The sequence below is a fragment of the Eptatretus burgeri genome, chromosome 3 (genome assembly GCF_056783735.1).
Source record: "Eptatretus burgeri isolate ZD-2024b chromosome 3, Ebu_testis_v1, whole genome shotgun sequence".
In the NCBI taxonomy this organism is placed as follows: Eukaryota; Metazoa; Chordata; class Myxini; order Myxiniformes; family Myxinidae; genus Eptatretus; species Eptatretus burgeri.
The window spans coordinates 138612899-138626016 of record NC_140963.1 but is presented as its reverse complement, the minus strand read 5'-3'; the positions used below and the strand labels follow the sequence as shown (position 1 = coordinate 138626016).

The window sequence follows — 13118 nt, the reverse complement described above, 5'->3', positions numbered from 1 at the left end:
CAACTTGATGCCATTTCCTCCTTTGGGTTGGGGCTTAACCGCCACCTCGTCTCGGCTCGATGAGATTTGTGGCGTTTAAGTTGTCCGTGAAATCCGTATTCGAGAACGGCTGCAACGCATCGGATTTGACGGACTTCTCAACCAGTTTATCTCCACGCTGGCCTGGTTACATGACATTCAACATATCGTGCTTTATCAGTGGATAATCCATCCATCCATCGGGACCATACTCTGTGCAGAGCGTTGGTGCTGCCGAAGCAGTCTCCTTGGCTCTTGGGCACAATCCTGGACGGGTCGTCACTCCGACACAGGATGCCAGCATGTTGGTACTCATTTTGCTGACCTCAGAAGGATGATGGGCAGAGTCAACTGCACCTGGTATTAATTCAACAGCCAAGCGAGATTTGAACTCAGGACCCGAGGATCCCAAGCCTGCCACCCGAACCATTAAGCCAACGCCAGGCATCGTCGATAATCAATGGTTTAAAATGATGAAAGACCGGTATTGCAGCAAGGTTTAAGGAGATACTCGCTCGTGAAGCAACAAAACTCTCGTCGACGTTCACTGAGAAAAGCCAGCTGTCGGCAGCATGATGACCAGAGAAAGACAAACCAAATGGTCAGTGCAGAAATGAGAGATCAAAACGAGGAATGAAAATGAGAGGATTTATAAATAAAAGCTCAAGCTCAACATTGCATGAACGAACGACTCAGGGAATCTCATCCATCCATTGAACATGTGAGATTGCTGACATGGTGGTCTTTTGCGAGCACACACGTCCTTCATCGTATGTGTGCACGAAAAGGCCATGTAATGGCTCCCTGTTCATCAGGCAGGTGATTCACCTGAAAGTGAAGGGCTGTCTTCAACACAGAGCTTGTGGTCCGATGATGATGAAGATTTTTTTTTTTGTCTCGCTTGCAGAACGAGGATGTTTGCCGATTACTGATGTACCTTTACGTGAACACCGAGGGCATTAAGAGACCGCATTGTCGTTTCATGAATGAAATTGAGACACCATAGGAATTGCTGTGCACAGTATACGGTATTCACAGCTGCAATACCAGCATCATGAGGCAGGTGCTCGGATGGGAACGCCAAACAGGTTGACCAAATGCTGTTTGGATAAATCTGGATTCAACATGTCTGCCCAATCGAGGTCGATCAATGTTTTGAGCCTGATATTGACACTCCCCCCTTGTGCATACCAGTCTGTGTGCATGTTTGAGACGTAAGATATTGTCGTCATGATGTGCAAAACTATTGTTCCTCGGATATCCGCACACCGTAGCTTTGTTGTAATTAATTCTGCACGAAGTATTTGTGAATCTGTTCAGATTGGCCTGTTTCGTTTTCCCCATCTGAGCCCACGGCATGTGATGCTGGGATCGCGTCTTCAAACCCCACATTCCATACTGATTTATCCATCGTCCACCGATGCCTTTGTAACTCAAGTTAAAGAACAGCAATGTCTCCTAATCTCCTCTTGCATGTGATGTATGTTTAACCATCACCTTGGAAACTGTTAAAAATACAAAACAAGCAAAAACAAGTAACCACTTGACAGTCGTTCAACAAAACATACCAATAGATGAGCGCAGAGATGTAAGATTAATAAATCAAAGTCTTTTTGATGGTGGGTGTGATCACTGGTGAGTAAATCGCTGAAGGCAAATTCCTGAGTGTAACCTTGCAAGTGTCAGTGTGGTTTGAATAGACGTTTGTGTACGGCATTGGCACGTGTGGCACAAACAACCCGTGAGGGTTACGAAACATCATGGTATTTGTTTGTTTCTTGTTCGGATCACATGGATCGCACATCCGTTCCGAAGCACTCGTGGAGCTGCCCTGAATCTTGCTCCTCGGTGCAACCCGTTCGAATGTCACGAGCCGCATGTGATGCGCGGAGAGGGTTGTATCGCGTGACTCGGGAGTGCGCTTGGCCGTGTCTCACGGTCATCACGTCGGTGCGCAGCTTGTCCAGAGGGTGAAATACACTCGTGTCCAGAGGGAGTGCTCACATGCGATTCGCTTTATGCGCGCAGCCGTTCCGTCTTGTGACACCGACATTTGCTGTGACATCCCGCAGCTGCCATCCGTGCACTGTTTCAATTGCGACAACAGAGCTGCAAGTTTTGAGGAAGCCGGATGGTTCTGCAAACCTGAGCCAAAATGGGGTCTCCAGTTGCTAAACGATCACGAGCAAAACTGACAACCTGAACAAAATACAAATTCCTGCCCAAATCACCTTCAGTCCAATATCAGGCCTGGGCAGCCTGTTTATGAAAGACTTGGGCCAAAAATATTTCCAGGTAGATCCCACAAAAAAAGGTGGGAATAATGAGATCATATTCGTAGTAGTAGTAGTCGATTCTTATTGTTCAAGCAATTGGTGGTCATGAATGTGATATGGTTTTGTTTCTCTACAAGTGTAATGGTGAATATATGTCTCCTTTAGGTTCTGCAAAAGGTGTGCAAGGAACAGGGACAGTTCCTCGACCCCAATGCCATCAATTTTGTTGGTAAACATTTATATTTCTTTGCTCGCGATGCCGCCACCACCTGGCAATTCTTGCTTCGAAGTTTGGAGCAATCACTCGGTTAAAGTCTCAATTTGTATTTGGAACAGCGGAGGGTATGGAATCGTTGATTTCTATTTATTACCAAACTCGTGTCAAATTCTTTTGGCCTCATCTTGAGTTGTGATATAAATGGAACTTGATTGTTCAGAGAACACCTTTCCCCATGCAGTCTTGAGAAACAAACATGGGTGGGGCAAAATTTGATTGGTCATGATGACGTCAAATGTTCCAATGTTTCGTCTGAGTACTGCCAAACCGAAGGGTTTTGAAAATGTTCAAAAGGTGATTTGTGTTTGACACTTCAAGTATATAATTCACTTGAAATTAAATAGAGATTGTAGAAAATGTTGTTTTTTTTCGGACGTTTACCGCCGTCGATTCAGCGTCTTTTACACCATCTTGTTTAACACTCACATTAGTTATTCGTGCCTGTTGTTTGTGTTCTTTATGACCTCCTTAAAAACAGTGTTTCCTGGTCGGAATGATTTTCAATTTTATCAATCCTCTGTGCACATGTGCAATCGGGATGAATGAGCAAATGGAGTACTGCCCGTGCGGTTCTCAATCCACAGGATACTTTTTAAAGAAAAATGGAGGAAGGGGAGTGAGAGACGATAGAGCAAATTGAGGTGCTGCCGACGAAGCACTCAATCCACACGTACACTTAGATAAATAAATAAATTCCAACCGCGCGGCTATTCTTCGCAGAACTGTCCCTCATCATAGATTTTAATCGCTTTACAACCTCACCGGCGACACCCTCCATGACTGCTCATGGTCCTGGTCGGGGCCGAGCCCATACGGCCTCACCTCCGTGGTTAGCCAAGGCTCATGGAATATCGAGGGTTTGGAAAGAGGAGGAATGATGAAGGTCAGTCTATTGCTGCATCCAACCTTTTAGATAATTTTCAGGTTTTAGAGGATCAACAAAAGAGATTTGAGGTGGCCACTACTTTGCAGATGGTCCTGGTGTGCGAGCGCAAAGAAATCTCTTCACACACATACTCAGGAGTCCACCATACTTGTTCTCCAAATTAATGCTCATGAGATGTCTCCGTGACAATGTCATCCAGACACTTGTGTCCAACCCGAAAATCTGCACGTCCACCAGAAACCCGGCAGTCTAAGGTGCGTCGAGTTTCAGGAAGGAGAAGGAGAGGGTGCAGATTTTGAAAACAGTTTGGCCGGTGGTGTTAGAGAACAGAAGAAAGAGGGCGAGCAGAAACTGAATCGGTTTCATGTTTCGAAGTCCACAATCTGGAAGTGTTGTCCTCCATTGTGTCAAACCTGTACCTTTCCATAAATTTCTTGGTGAACATGAAGGGAATGTTGAGCGAGGAGTACGAGGAAGTGATGGCTGCAATGGCTGCTGGAATAGTCGATTGGTGGAATTATTTTAGGCATTGTGTGGGTTTTTACCTCCACCACCAAGGGTGAAGGTGGTTATGTTTTCACCCCTTTCTGTCTGTCTGTCTGTCTGTCTGTCTGTCTTTGTGTACAGGAAATCTCAAAAAGTTGCGGACGGATCCGGATGAAATTTTGTGGACAGGTTCGGTGTGTGACGAGGATGAACTTATTCGATTTTGGTGAAGATCCGGATCTGGATCCGAATACTAGAATTTTCAAAGTGATTCTTCACTATTGAGAGATTGGGCCAAAAATGACACAGTACTGTATAGCATGAAATTTAACCTCCGCCATCGAAGATGGATGGAGGTTACTGTTTTCACCCCTGTCTGTTTGTTACTTACGAAATCTAAAGATTTCGTAAGTATATTGATGCCTTCCGTTTCTGTTTGTTTGTTTGTAGGCACGATAACTCGAGAACGGAAGAAGCTACCAATGTCTAATTACACCACGTGATTCAGGAGGGTGATGGCTAGCGCCGATTAGATTTTGGTCAAAATCGGTCAAAGGTCAAGGTCACAGTGAGGTCAAACATCCAAAAAATAACTCGAGAACGGAAGAAGCTACCAATGTCAAATTACACCACGTGATTCGGGAGGGTGATGGCTCGCGCTGATTAGATTTTGGTCAAAATCGGTCAAAGGTCAAGGTCACGATGAGGTCAAACATCCCAAACATTCGATTTTTGATGGTTTGGTACAGAATCATCGTAGAAACTTCTGGTTTGCGTCGCTACCTTCTCAAGAGACAGCTTTTATTAGACAAGGTCAGAGGTCAAGTTGATGATTTCGTAAGTACCAGTCTATTACTGCTTGTTTGTTTGTGAACAGTATTATGGAAAAACTCCTGGACGGATTTCGACGAAACTTGGTGGGAGGATTAGGTATGGTCCAAGGATCATGCTATTAGATTTTCGACTTGGTCTAAAGTCCAACATGGCCGCTATGGCGGCCATTTTGAAAAACTATTTGTATTTTTGTTTTTGCATTTCTACATGTTTTAAGTGATTTCCAACCAAAAAAAAAATTTGTTAGAGGAAAAAAAACAAAATTTTGCAACTTAAAAAAAAAAAAAATTGGATTTTATTTTTAAAATATTTCAATTTTTTTTTTTGCATTTCTACATGTTTTAAGTGATTTCCAACCCCCCCCACCCAAAAAAAATTGTTAGAGAAAAAAAAATGTGCACCTTTTTTTTCAAAAAAATTTCCATTTTTTTTTTTGGCATTTCTCCATGCGCGTCGATCCAGTTTAGTTTATTCAATCGTGGTTCAGTGGAGTCTGATCCGTTTTGACCTTCAATGAATAGGATATCAGGTTCACTTAAGTGACCCAGCAGTATTGGCCGCGAAGATTTTGCACTCTACCGAGTGCTCCCCCTCGAGTTCGAACATGTATTGGGCCCGATATGTTCTTGTGGATCAGGCATTACGTGGCGGAGGTATGCGCTCTACCGAGTGCCCTTCTACTTCAACTTGTTGCTCGGTTTGTTTTTATTTTGAACTTTTGTCTCTCTCAAAGTGTGGTGTCAGCGTAATACATGTTGAAGGTATTCTTCAGATCTATGTCTCATGGTCTCTCTTAATTTATATATTTTTAGGCCAAACTCCAATGCTTTGTGCAGCTGAGGCTCATAACAGAGCCTGTCGTGAAAGCTCTGCAGATGGCGCAAATGTTCACCTGAAGGAAAACCTCGTGCAGTCCATGAAACTTCTCCTGGCCATGGATGCCTCCGTGACTGCTCAGGTGTGTACCAAACCACAAAGCTGCTCAAGTAATGATCTATGTAATTATTGGTTATGAAGTTGTTTCATTTGAATTTATTAAACCAGTAAACCAGCACTAACAGGCCAATGACATTTGATTATACCCTACATCATCATATTATGTTATAAGTAAATAATTCTGCACACGCCATGTGATTGCACTTTCTGTTTTTTCACTCGTAATTGTTTCATGTGGATCATACTCAACTGTCCCTGACAATTCTGAGGTGAGATTTAGGAGTTTTTCACAATTATAATTGCCATAATGATGATAACCTGGCATTAATTTGCCATGAAAGTCATTGAGGAAGCAAAGCTCTACCCAACCCAACCCTACCCCCCCTCCCCTGCCCACACAGTTTTATTGGAAACCTTTTTGGGTTTATGGCCAGAGCTATGAAATTATAATGTTGATGTTGCATGCATACTGCGTGAGTCTCAAATTAGATTCAGACATTTATGGGAAGTGATGAATACCTGTAGCATGTGGATTTGTACAATATCATTCCACATTAACTTTGTCAGGATGAAGATTTCGTTCCGTAAAGAAATGTGTTTTATTTAAAAATAATTTGTGGATCGCACTGTTTTCGTATCGCTGTTGCCCTGCTTGCTGCCCCACCTGTATTACCATGGCTGTTTTGTATGCAGGACAAGAGGAATGGGCGCACGGTGCTGCACCTGGCTGTGCAGGATGGAAACAGGGAACTTGTGCACTTCCTCATGAGGTTACCAGAGTTTCCTTTGCTCCTCAATGTACAAGTGAGTTTTTCCTCTTTCCCTTCTACGATCCCAACCCCCTAATATACTCCTCCATAATGTGAAACGATCAGCCGATAATCGGGCTGACGGTTAAGATGGAGGGACATTCTTAATAGTAGATTGTCTCGCTTGAATTGTAGAACATGAAAGTGTCAATTAACCTTTTCTAACCTCAATACACCTGTCGCTCTCATCTGCGAACTACTTGGGGGTATCTCATACTCCTTTTAGGTAGAGTGAATGCAACATTAACACAAATGCCATCGATGAGCTAGTGTTTCACTCTCTGGAGGTCATCAACTTAGAGGTGCTCAAGAGGGTGGAACATTAACACATTTGTTTGGCAGAAATGGTCCAACGCTTGACGAGCATTTTCCAGGGGATGTGTCGGGTGCAATTGTAATGATATTGGATTTTTCTATTGCTCAACTCTTTCATTCCTAGATGTACAACAGCAATACTGCCTTGCACGTGGCAGCGGGCCTGGCAGGACGCTCGGAGACGCATGCTCATCTCGTAGCCCTCTTGGTCGCTGCTGGTGCAGACATGTCAATAAAGAACCAGGAAAAAGAAGTGGCTTCACAGCTGCTTCCTCCTGGAATGGAAGTGGTGGGGGTAAGTGAGTTTTTCAGGGGTGGGTGGGTATCGTGGAGAAGGGATGCAAATGGGTTACATGGAGAGAATGAAATGCCTTTTTTGTTTTTTAAATATGGCCAATCCATGTTAAAGAGCACCTTGTGGTGACACGCCTTTTATCCTTCAAAGTTTGACAATAACATGAAAGATCATGAAAAATATATTCTGCGACAATATTGTAATTCCTAATTCAAAGAAATCCTTTAATACTACATGTGGATCAAGTCTTCTGGTCCGTCCTGTCCAATCAGTCCTCTCTGCTTCGGAGCTGGTTTTTTTCAAACGTAGACGATGTTTGGCCGAATCTCTCGAGTTCTTCCTTTGCGACTTTGATTCATGCCATTTTTATCAAAATGACCAGTAAATGAATGGCTTGATTTGAAATGTTTATAAACAATACCCACACTATTTCCATGTCCACATTTCGATTGGAGATTAAACAAATTATGATTTGTACATCTCTTTTGGGAACATATCAACAATGTAATGGGAACAATACCAAGTAGTGCCAGATTCATGGTTACAGGTGACCTAAATGTTCATGTGGAGAGAGAGAGAGAGAGGAGAGGGAGAGAGTTGGATACGAGGATATCCATGTTGGACATGGTCTTGGCTAAGTAAATGAAGAATGAGCCAAGATCGAGCGGTGGTAGATAAACAGTTGGACGACATCATGGTGAGGAAAGAATTGCAAAGTCTTCACAAGCATGGCACTGACCACCCAACACAGAGAGCTGATGGGAAAGAGAATATAACAGCAGAAGAAAGGAGGGAGATAAAGCATCAGGTGGTGGAAGCTCAAAGATCTTGAAGTGAAGGAGAAATTTAGGGAGCATATTGAGAGACTGCTCAGAGAAATCTAAGAAGTTATGACACAATGTAGAAGTCCGGTGAAATTCGGCGGCAGATAGGATTTGGAAAACTTTTGAAGAAGTGTGTATGGGATCAACCGGGAGGAGGAAGGCAAGAAACGAAACTTGGCGGTCGAATGAAAACATAAAAAAGTGCAGTTAGAGAAATGAAGGGACTGTTAAAGAATTGGAAATGGTCAGGACTTGAAGAAGACTAGGAACAGTATAAAAAGGCACAAAGGAATGTAGAAAAAGATCCCTGGCCTTGGAAGAAATGTATTACAGTCTTGATACGAAAGAAAGACAAAAAATACATCCCCAGGATATAACAGCAGCTGATGGGGATAGATGAACGGAAGATGTGGAAAATGTCCATGCAATTAAGGATGTAGATGGTGGAACTCCAGTGAAAGGATTAAATCACAGTGAGGTGGGGGTAATACTTTAAATGGCTTATGAATGAAGCAAAACCCAATAAAAAAAGACAGAAGGTGTAGTGGTAAATTGAGGAATGACAACTACCGTAGCATTAACTTGGAAGAGATTATACCAGCCTTGAGAGGAATGAAAAATGGCAAAGCAGCGGGACCTGATGAGATACGAGTGTAAGACGTGTGCACCTACCTCAGTGAATATGGATGGGGTCTACGTCTTGAATAAACTATTCAATTATGTTACGATAAGAGAGGAAATTCCAAGGGCATCTCGGCAATTTATTCTGCTGCCGATATTTAAAGGAAAAAGTGACGTCTAAGAATTCAAAAACCACTGAGCAATTGAACTCCTTCCACATATCTTTGAGATATGGGAGAGAGTTATAGATCAGGGATTGATAAAAACAGTGGAAATCCATGAGGGTCAATTCGGATTCATGGCCAGAAGAAGCAGCAGAGATGCCATTTTTTGTTTGGAGACGAGTGATGGAGAAATGCAGGGAAGCTCAAAGCAACGTAAAGTTTGTATTCACCGATTACAGAGAACAGTTATGACCAGGTGCCTCGGGAGAAAGTCTAGAGATGTGCAAGAATTTGTGGAGTTCCTGAGAAGTATGTACGATTTTTACAAGACATGTGGAAGGAGCGCCAGACTGAAGTAATAAGGAGAGAGAGAGAGAGAGATAGAGAGACAGGCAGAGAGAGATAGAGACACAGAGACAGACACAGACACTGAGATTTGAAGTTAAAGTTGGATTGCATCAAGGATTGGCATTGAGCTCCCTCCTCTTCCTGATTGTTGTGGATGTTGTAGCTGAGCAAGTGAGGCAGGAAGTGCCATGGTCAGCAATGGTGTTTACAGATAGCATTGAGCTATGTGGTGGAGGATGACAAAAATATGACTGAGAATCTTGTGAAATGAAGAAAAGCGCGAGGAAATCGGGGTATGAAGGTCAGTAGATCAAAGATTCATTGTATGGATTGACAGTTTTGAGTCTCGGGAAGAGGATCAGGCTGAAAGTGCAAACATTATGGGTGAAGATCTGGAGAAAGCGAGTCACTTAATTATCTGGGGTCAGTGGTGGCAGAAGATGGAAATATGGGAATTAAGCAACGGATTATTCCTGGTTGTAATAATTGTAGGAAGAACAGGGGGAGTGATGTGTGATGGAAAAGTACCGCCGAAACGAAATGGAAGAATTTACCAGACAGTTGTGAGACCAGATTTGTTATATAGTGTGGAAACTTAGGCAACATCAAAGAAAGAGGAACAGGAACTGTATGTAAATGAGATGCGGATGTTTAGACAGATGTGCAAAGTGACAAGGACAAGATTAGGAACCAGTGTGTCGGGTGGTTGGTGAGGATTATGGAAGCATCGAAGAAAGTAGCTGAGTGGAGATTGAATTGGTTTGGTCATCTGATGAGGGGAGAGAGAGAGAGAATGTGGTGAGGTGAGTGATGGCAATGGGACTGCCAGGAAGGAAGAGGAGGAGGAGGAGGAGGAGGAGGAGGCTTAAGACCAGATGGAAGGATGCGATGGTGAGAGATTTTGAAGTTGTGAGTTTGGAAGAAGAATGGGAGAATGACAGGAGGACATGGAGAAGGGTGATCAACCAGCATTGCAGCGACCCGAAGTATGAAGGGGACAAGCTGAAAGAAAAAGACAAATAAGAAGAGATTATTTGTACATCTCTCATTGATAGAGCGTTGGATAGAAAATACATTAATACATAGCATGCGATATGAAAAGTGTGAGGGTGGTTTTAATGTGACCTGGGCCTTTGTCATTTTATGATGCTTGCAACCAATACCAATAATCAAGTGTCTCTTGATTTAAATCATTGGCTGAAAATCAAGACGGCGGAAAGTAAGACAGAGGGTGGAATGGCAAAAAAATGATGACATTTCATGTAGATGAAAACATCAAAAGTGTTTAAATTTACATCCCTTTGGCTGCACAGTGTGGGGATGATTACCTGTCGAGATTAATATGTAAGCTTCGTTCAAAACAAGAGTCCGGATCAAATTTATACCATTGATATATTACGAACGTCATATTTTAATGCCATTTATCATGGATTGACAGAATTGGACACAAAGCGTCATGTACATGGTGTAACAAGTTTAATTATTTGTTTTTACTTTGATTAAACAATGATCTCTCTGTCTTTCTTTCTCTCTCTCTCTCTCTCTCTCTCTCTCTCTCTCTCTCTCTCTCTCTCTCTCTCTCGCCCTCTCTCTCTCTCTCTCTCTCTCTCTCTCTCTCTCTCTCTCTCTCTCTCTCTCTCTCTCTCTCTCTCTCTCTCTCTCTCTCTCTCTCTCTCTCTCTCTCTCTCTCTCTCTCTCTCTCTCTCTCTCTCTCTCTCTCTCTCTCTCTCTCTCTCTCTCTCTCTCTCTCTCTCTCTCTCTCTCTCTCTCTCTCTCTCTCTCTCTCTCTCTCTCTCTCTCTCTCTCTCTCGCCACGACCTCTCTCTCTCTCTCTCTCTCTCTCTCTCTCTCTCTCTCTCTCTCTCTCTCGCCACGACCTCTCTCTCTCTCTCTCTCTCGCCACGACCTCTCTCTCTCTCTCTCTCTCGCCACGACCTCTCTCTCTCTCGCCACGACCTCTCTCTCTCTCCCTCTCTCTCTCTCTCTCTCTCGCCACGACCTCTCTCTCTCTCTCTCTCTCTCTCTCTCTCTCTCTCTCTCTCTCTCTCTCTCTCTCTCTCTCTCTCTCTCTCTCTCTCTCTCTCTCTCTCGCCACGACCTCTCTCTCTCTCTCTCTCGCCACGACCTCTCTCTCTCTCTCTCTCGCCACGACCTCTCTCTCTCTCTCTCTCGCCACGACCTCTCTCTCTCTCTCTCTCTCGCCACCCCCTCTCTCTCTCTCTCTCTCTCTCTCTCTCTCTCTCTCTCTCTCTCTCTCTCTCTCTCTCTCTCTCTCTCTCTGTGTCTCTCTCTCTCTCTCTCTGTGTCTCTCTCTCTCTCTCTCTGTGTCTCTCTCTCTCTCTCTCTGTGTCTCTCTCTCTCTCTCTCTCTCTCTCTCTCTCTCTCTCTGTGTCTCTCTCTCTCTCTCTCTCTCTCTCTCTCTCTCTCTCTCTGTGTCTCTCTCTCTCTCTCTCTCTCTCTCTCTCTCTGTCTCATGTCTCATGTCTCCCTCCCTCTGTCTGTTTCTCTTTCTCATCTCTACTTCCCCTCTGTTTCTGCCTTGCCCATCTCCCTCCCCTTTCCTCTATCCATCCTTGATCTCTGCCCTCCCATCTCCTTTCCTGCATCCCCCCTTTCTCTTTTTGTCTCGATGACCCACCTCCTTCCCTTAGCTGAGACACCAGCTCAAAGCCCGGCGTTCTGCAGGCCTCATTACCGTGGCAGCGAATTCCCTGGGAAGGAAGTAACCTTCCCACTCTAACCTGTGCCGCCATGTGGTGGCTATTGTCGTAGCAACTGGGCCTTTCTGGAATGCACAGAAAGCGTTGCGAAAGTTGTTTCCATGAAACTTAAATGAGTTGGTCACTTCTTGTGGCCGTCGGTTATATCGGATGCTATTTGTCATTGAGCTTCCGCATTTTTGTACGTTCTTCGTGATGATTGTCATTGCACCGCGATGTTGATTTGAGCCACAGGGCACGTGGATGGTGTCACAATGGCCATGCCACGTACACCTTGGTAACTTGTGGCCTTCGAATTGCCATGACTTTGGCAAGGCCAAAATCCTTACTTTGTGAACCTTGTATCAACCAATGTTGTTCTCATCTGAGCACCGAGCTTGCGATACAGGGATCCCAGGTTCAAATCCAGTGTCACGTGTCGATTTATCCATCGACTCACGCGCGAGTAAACCATTTGTGTTGATGTAGGTAAATGATCATCTTGCGGATGATGTTTAGTTTTGATAATCCACACAAGTTGTTTTGTTTTAAAAACAACAATCATACTTTCTAACGCCACCAAATATTATAGATTAAAAAGAAGAAGAAAACAAACAAACAAAAAAATGAGTAGTAATCTAGTTATGAAGTCCTGAAGCTATTAGGTTTCCTTCACCTAAATTGGGAAATTAATGAATTCATTTCTGAACAGGTTGATTGAGCTTTTTTCTTTATTTTTTTTTTGTAAGTAATGATATTCGTGGAGTTTTAAAATGTAATTATATGGAATGACGTGAGGAGTTGTAGAAGAGGTCTTCATAGAACATTACCACCGACCGCCAATGGAAAGGAGTTCGAGTTTGTAGTGCTTGGCTGCAGCACGTCTCCGATAGGATGGTGCGGAGGTGATGCGTTTTCCTCTCGAGTCGTCCCGTCTGCGTTTGATTCCCGACTCGACTAGAAAATGTCGGATTGGTGCTCCGTAAGTGGGTCATCGCATCACATTGATGGATGTTAAGTCGGGTGTCCCTTTTACGACCGTTAGTCAATGGACGTCAAATATGTCACGGTGTCTTTCGAAGAAGAGAAAGGCGAGTTATCGCCGGCACCCTGAACAAATTACAAATTCATGCCCTGTGGTGGGTTGCGCTGGGGTCTCACCACAACTACTAATTGCCCCGAGGATAAATCATGATGCCGAAGTGCGTCACGAGCGGCGACCTTTGGAACGAAGAGGCACGACCCGACGATGTACAGATTTATTTTACCTTTCGAAGATGATCTTTTAATCTTTTATCTTGACATAGGTAGTGAAAGTAGATTTGAAGTC

General features: G+C 43.8%; 1 protein-coding gene across 2 annotated transcripts in view; it reads left to right on the top strand.

Annotated features, from left to right (window-relative positions):
- The window catches only part of LOC147031112 (NF-kappa-B inhibitor delta-like), a 34268-nt gene extending 21156 nt beyond the window's left edge, over nucleotides 1-13112 (top strand). For both annotated transcript variants that reach the window (XM_085875845.1, XM_085875844.1), the window contains 5 exons: nucleotides 2460-2523; nucleotides 5590-5735; nucleotides 6407-6517; nucleotides 6962-7132; nucleotides 11741-13112. In XM_085875845.1, the coding sequence (XP_085731971.1) occupies nucleotides 2460-2523; nucleotides 5590-5735; nucleotides 6407-6517; nucleotides 6962-7132; nucleotides 11741-11815 (567 nt within the window). In that variant the 3' untranslated portion in view covers nucleotides 11816-13112. The remainder of the gene's footprint in view (nucleotides 1-2459; nucleotides 2524-5589; nucleotides 5736-6406; nucleotides 6518-6961; nucleotides 7133-11740) is intronic.
- The last annotated feature ends 6 nt before the right edge of the window (nucleotides 13113-13118 follow it).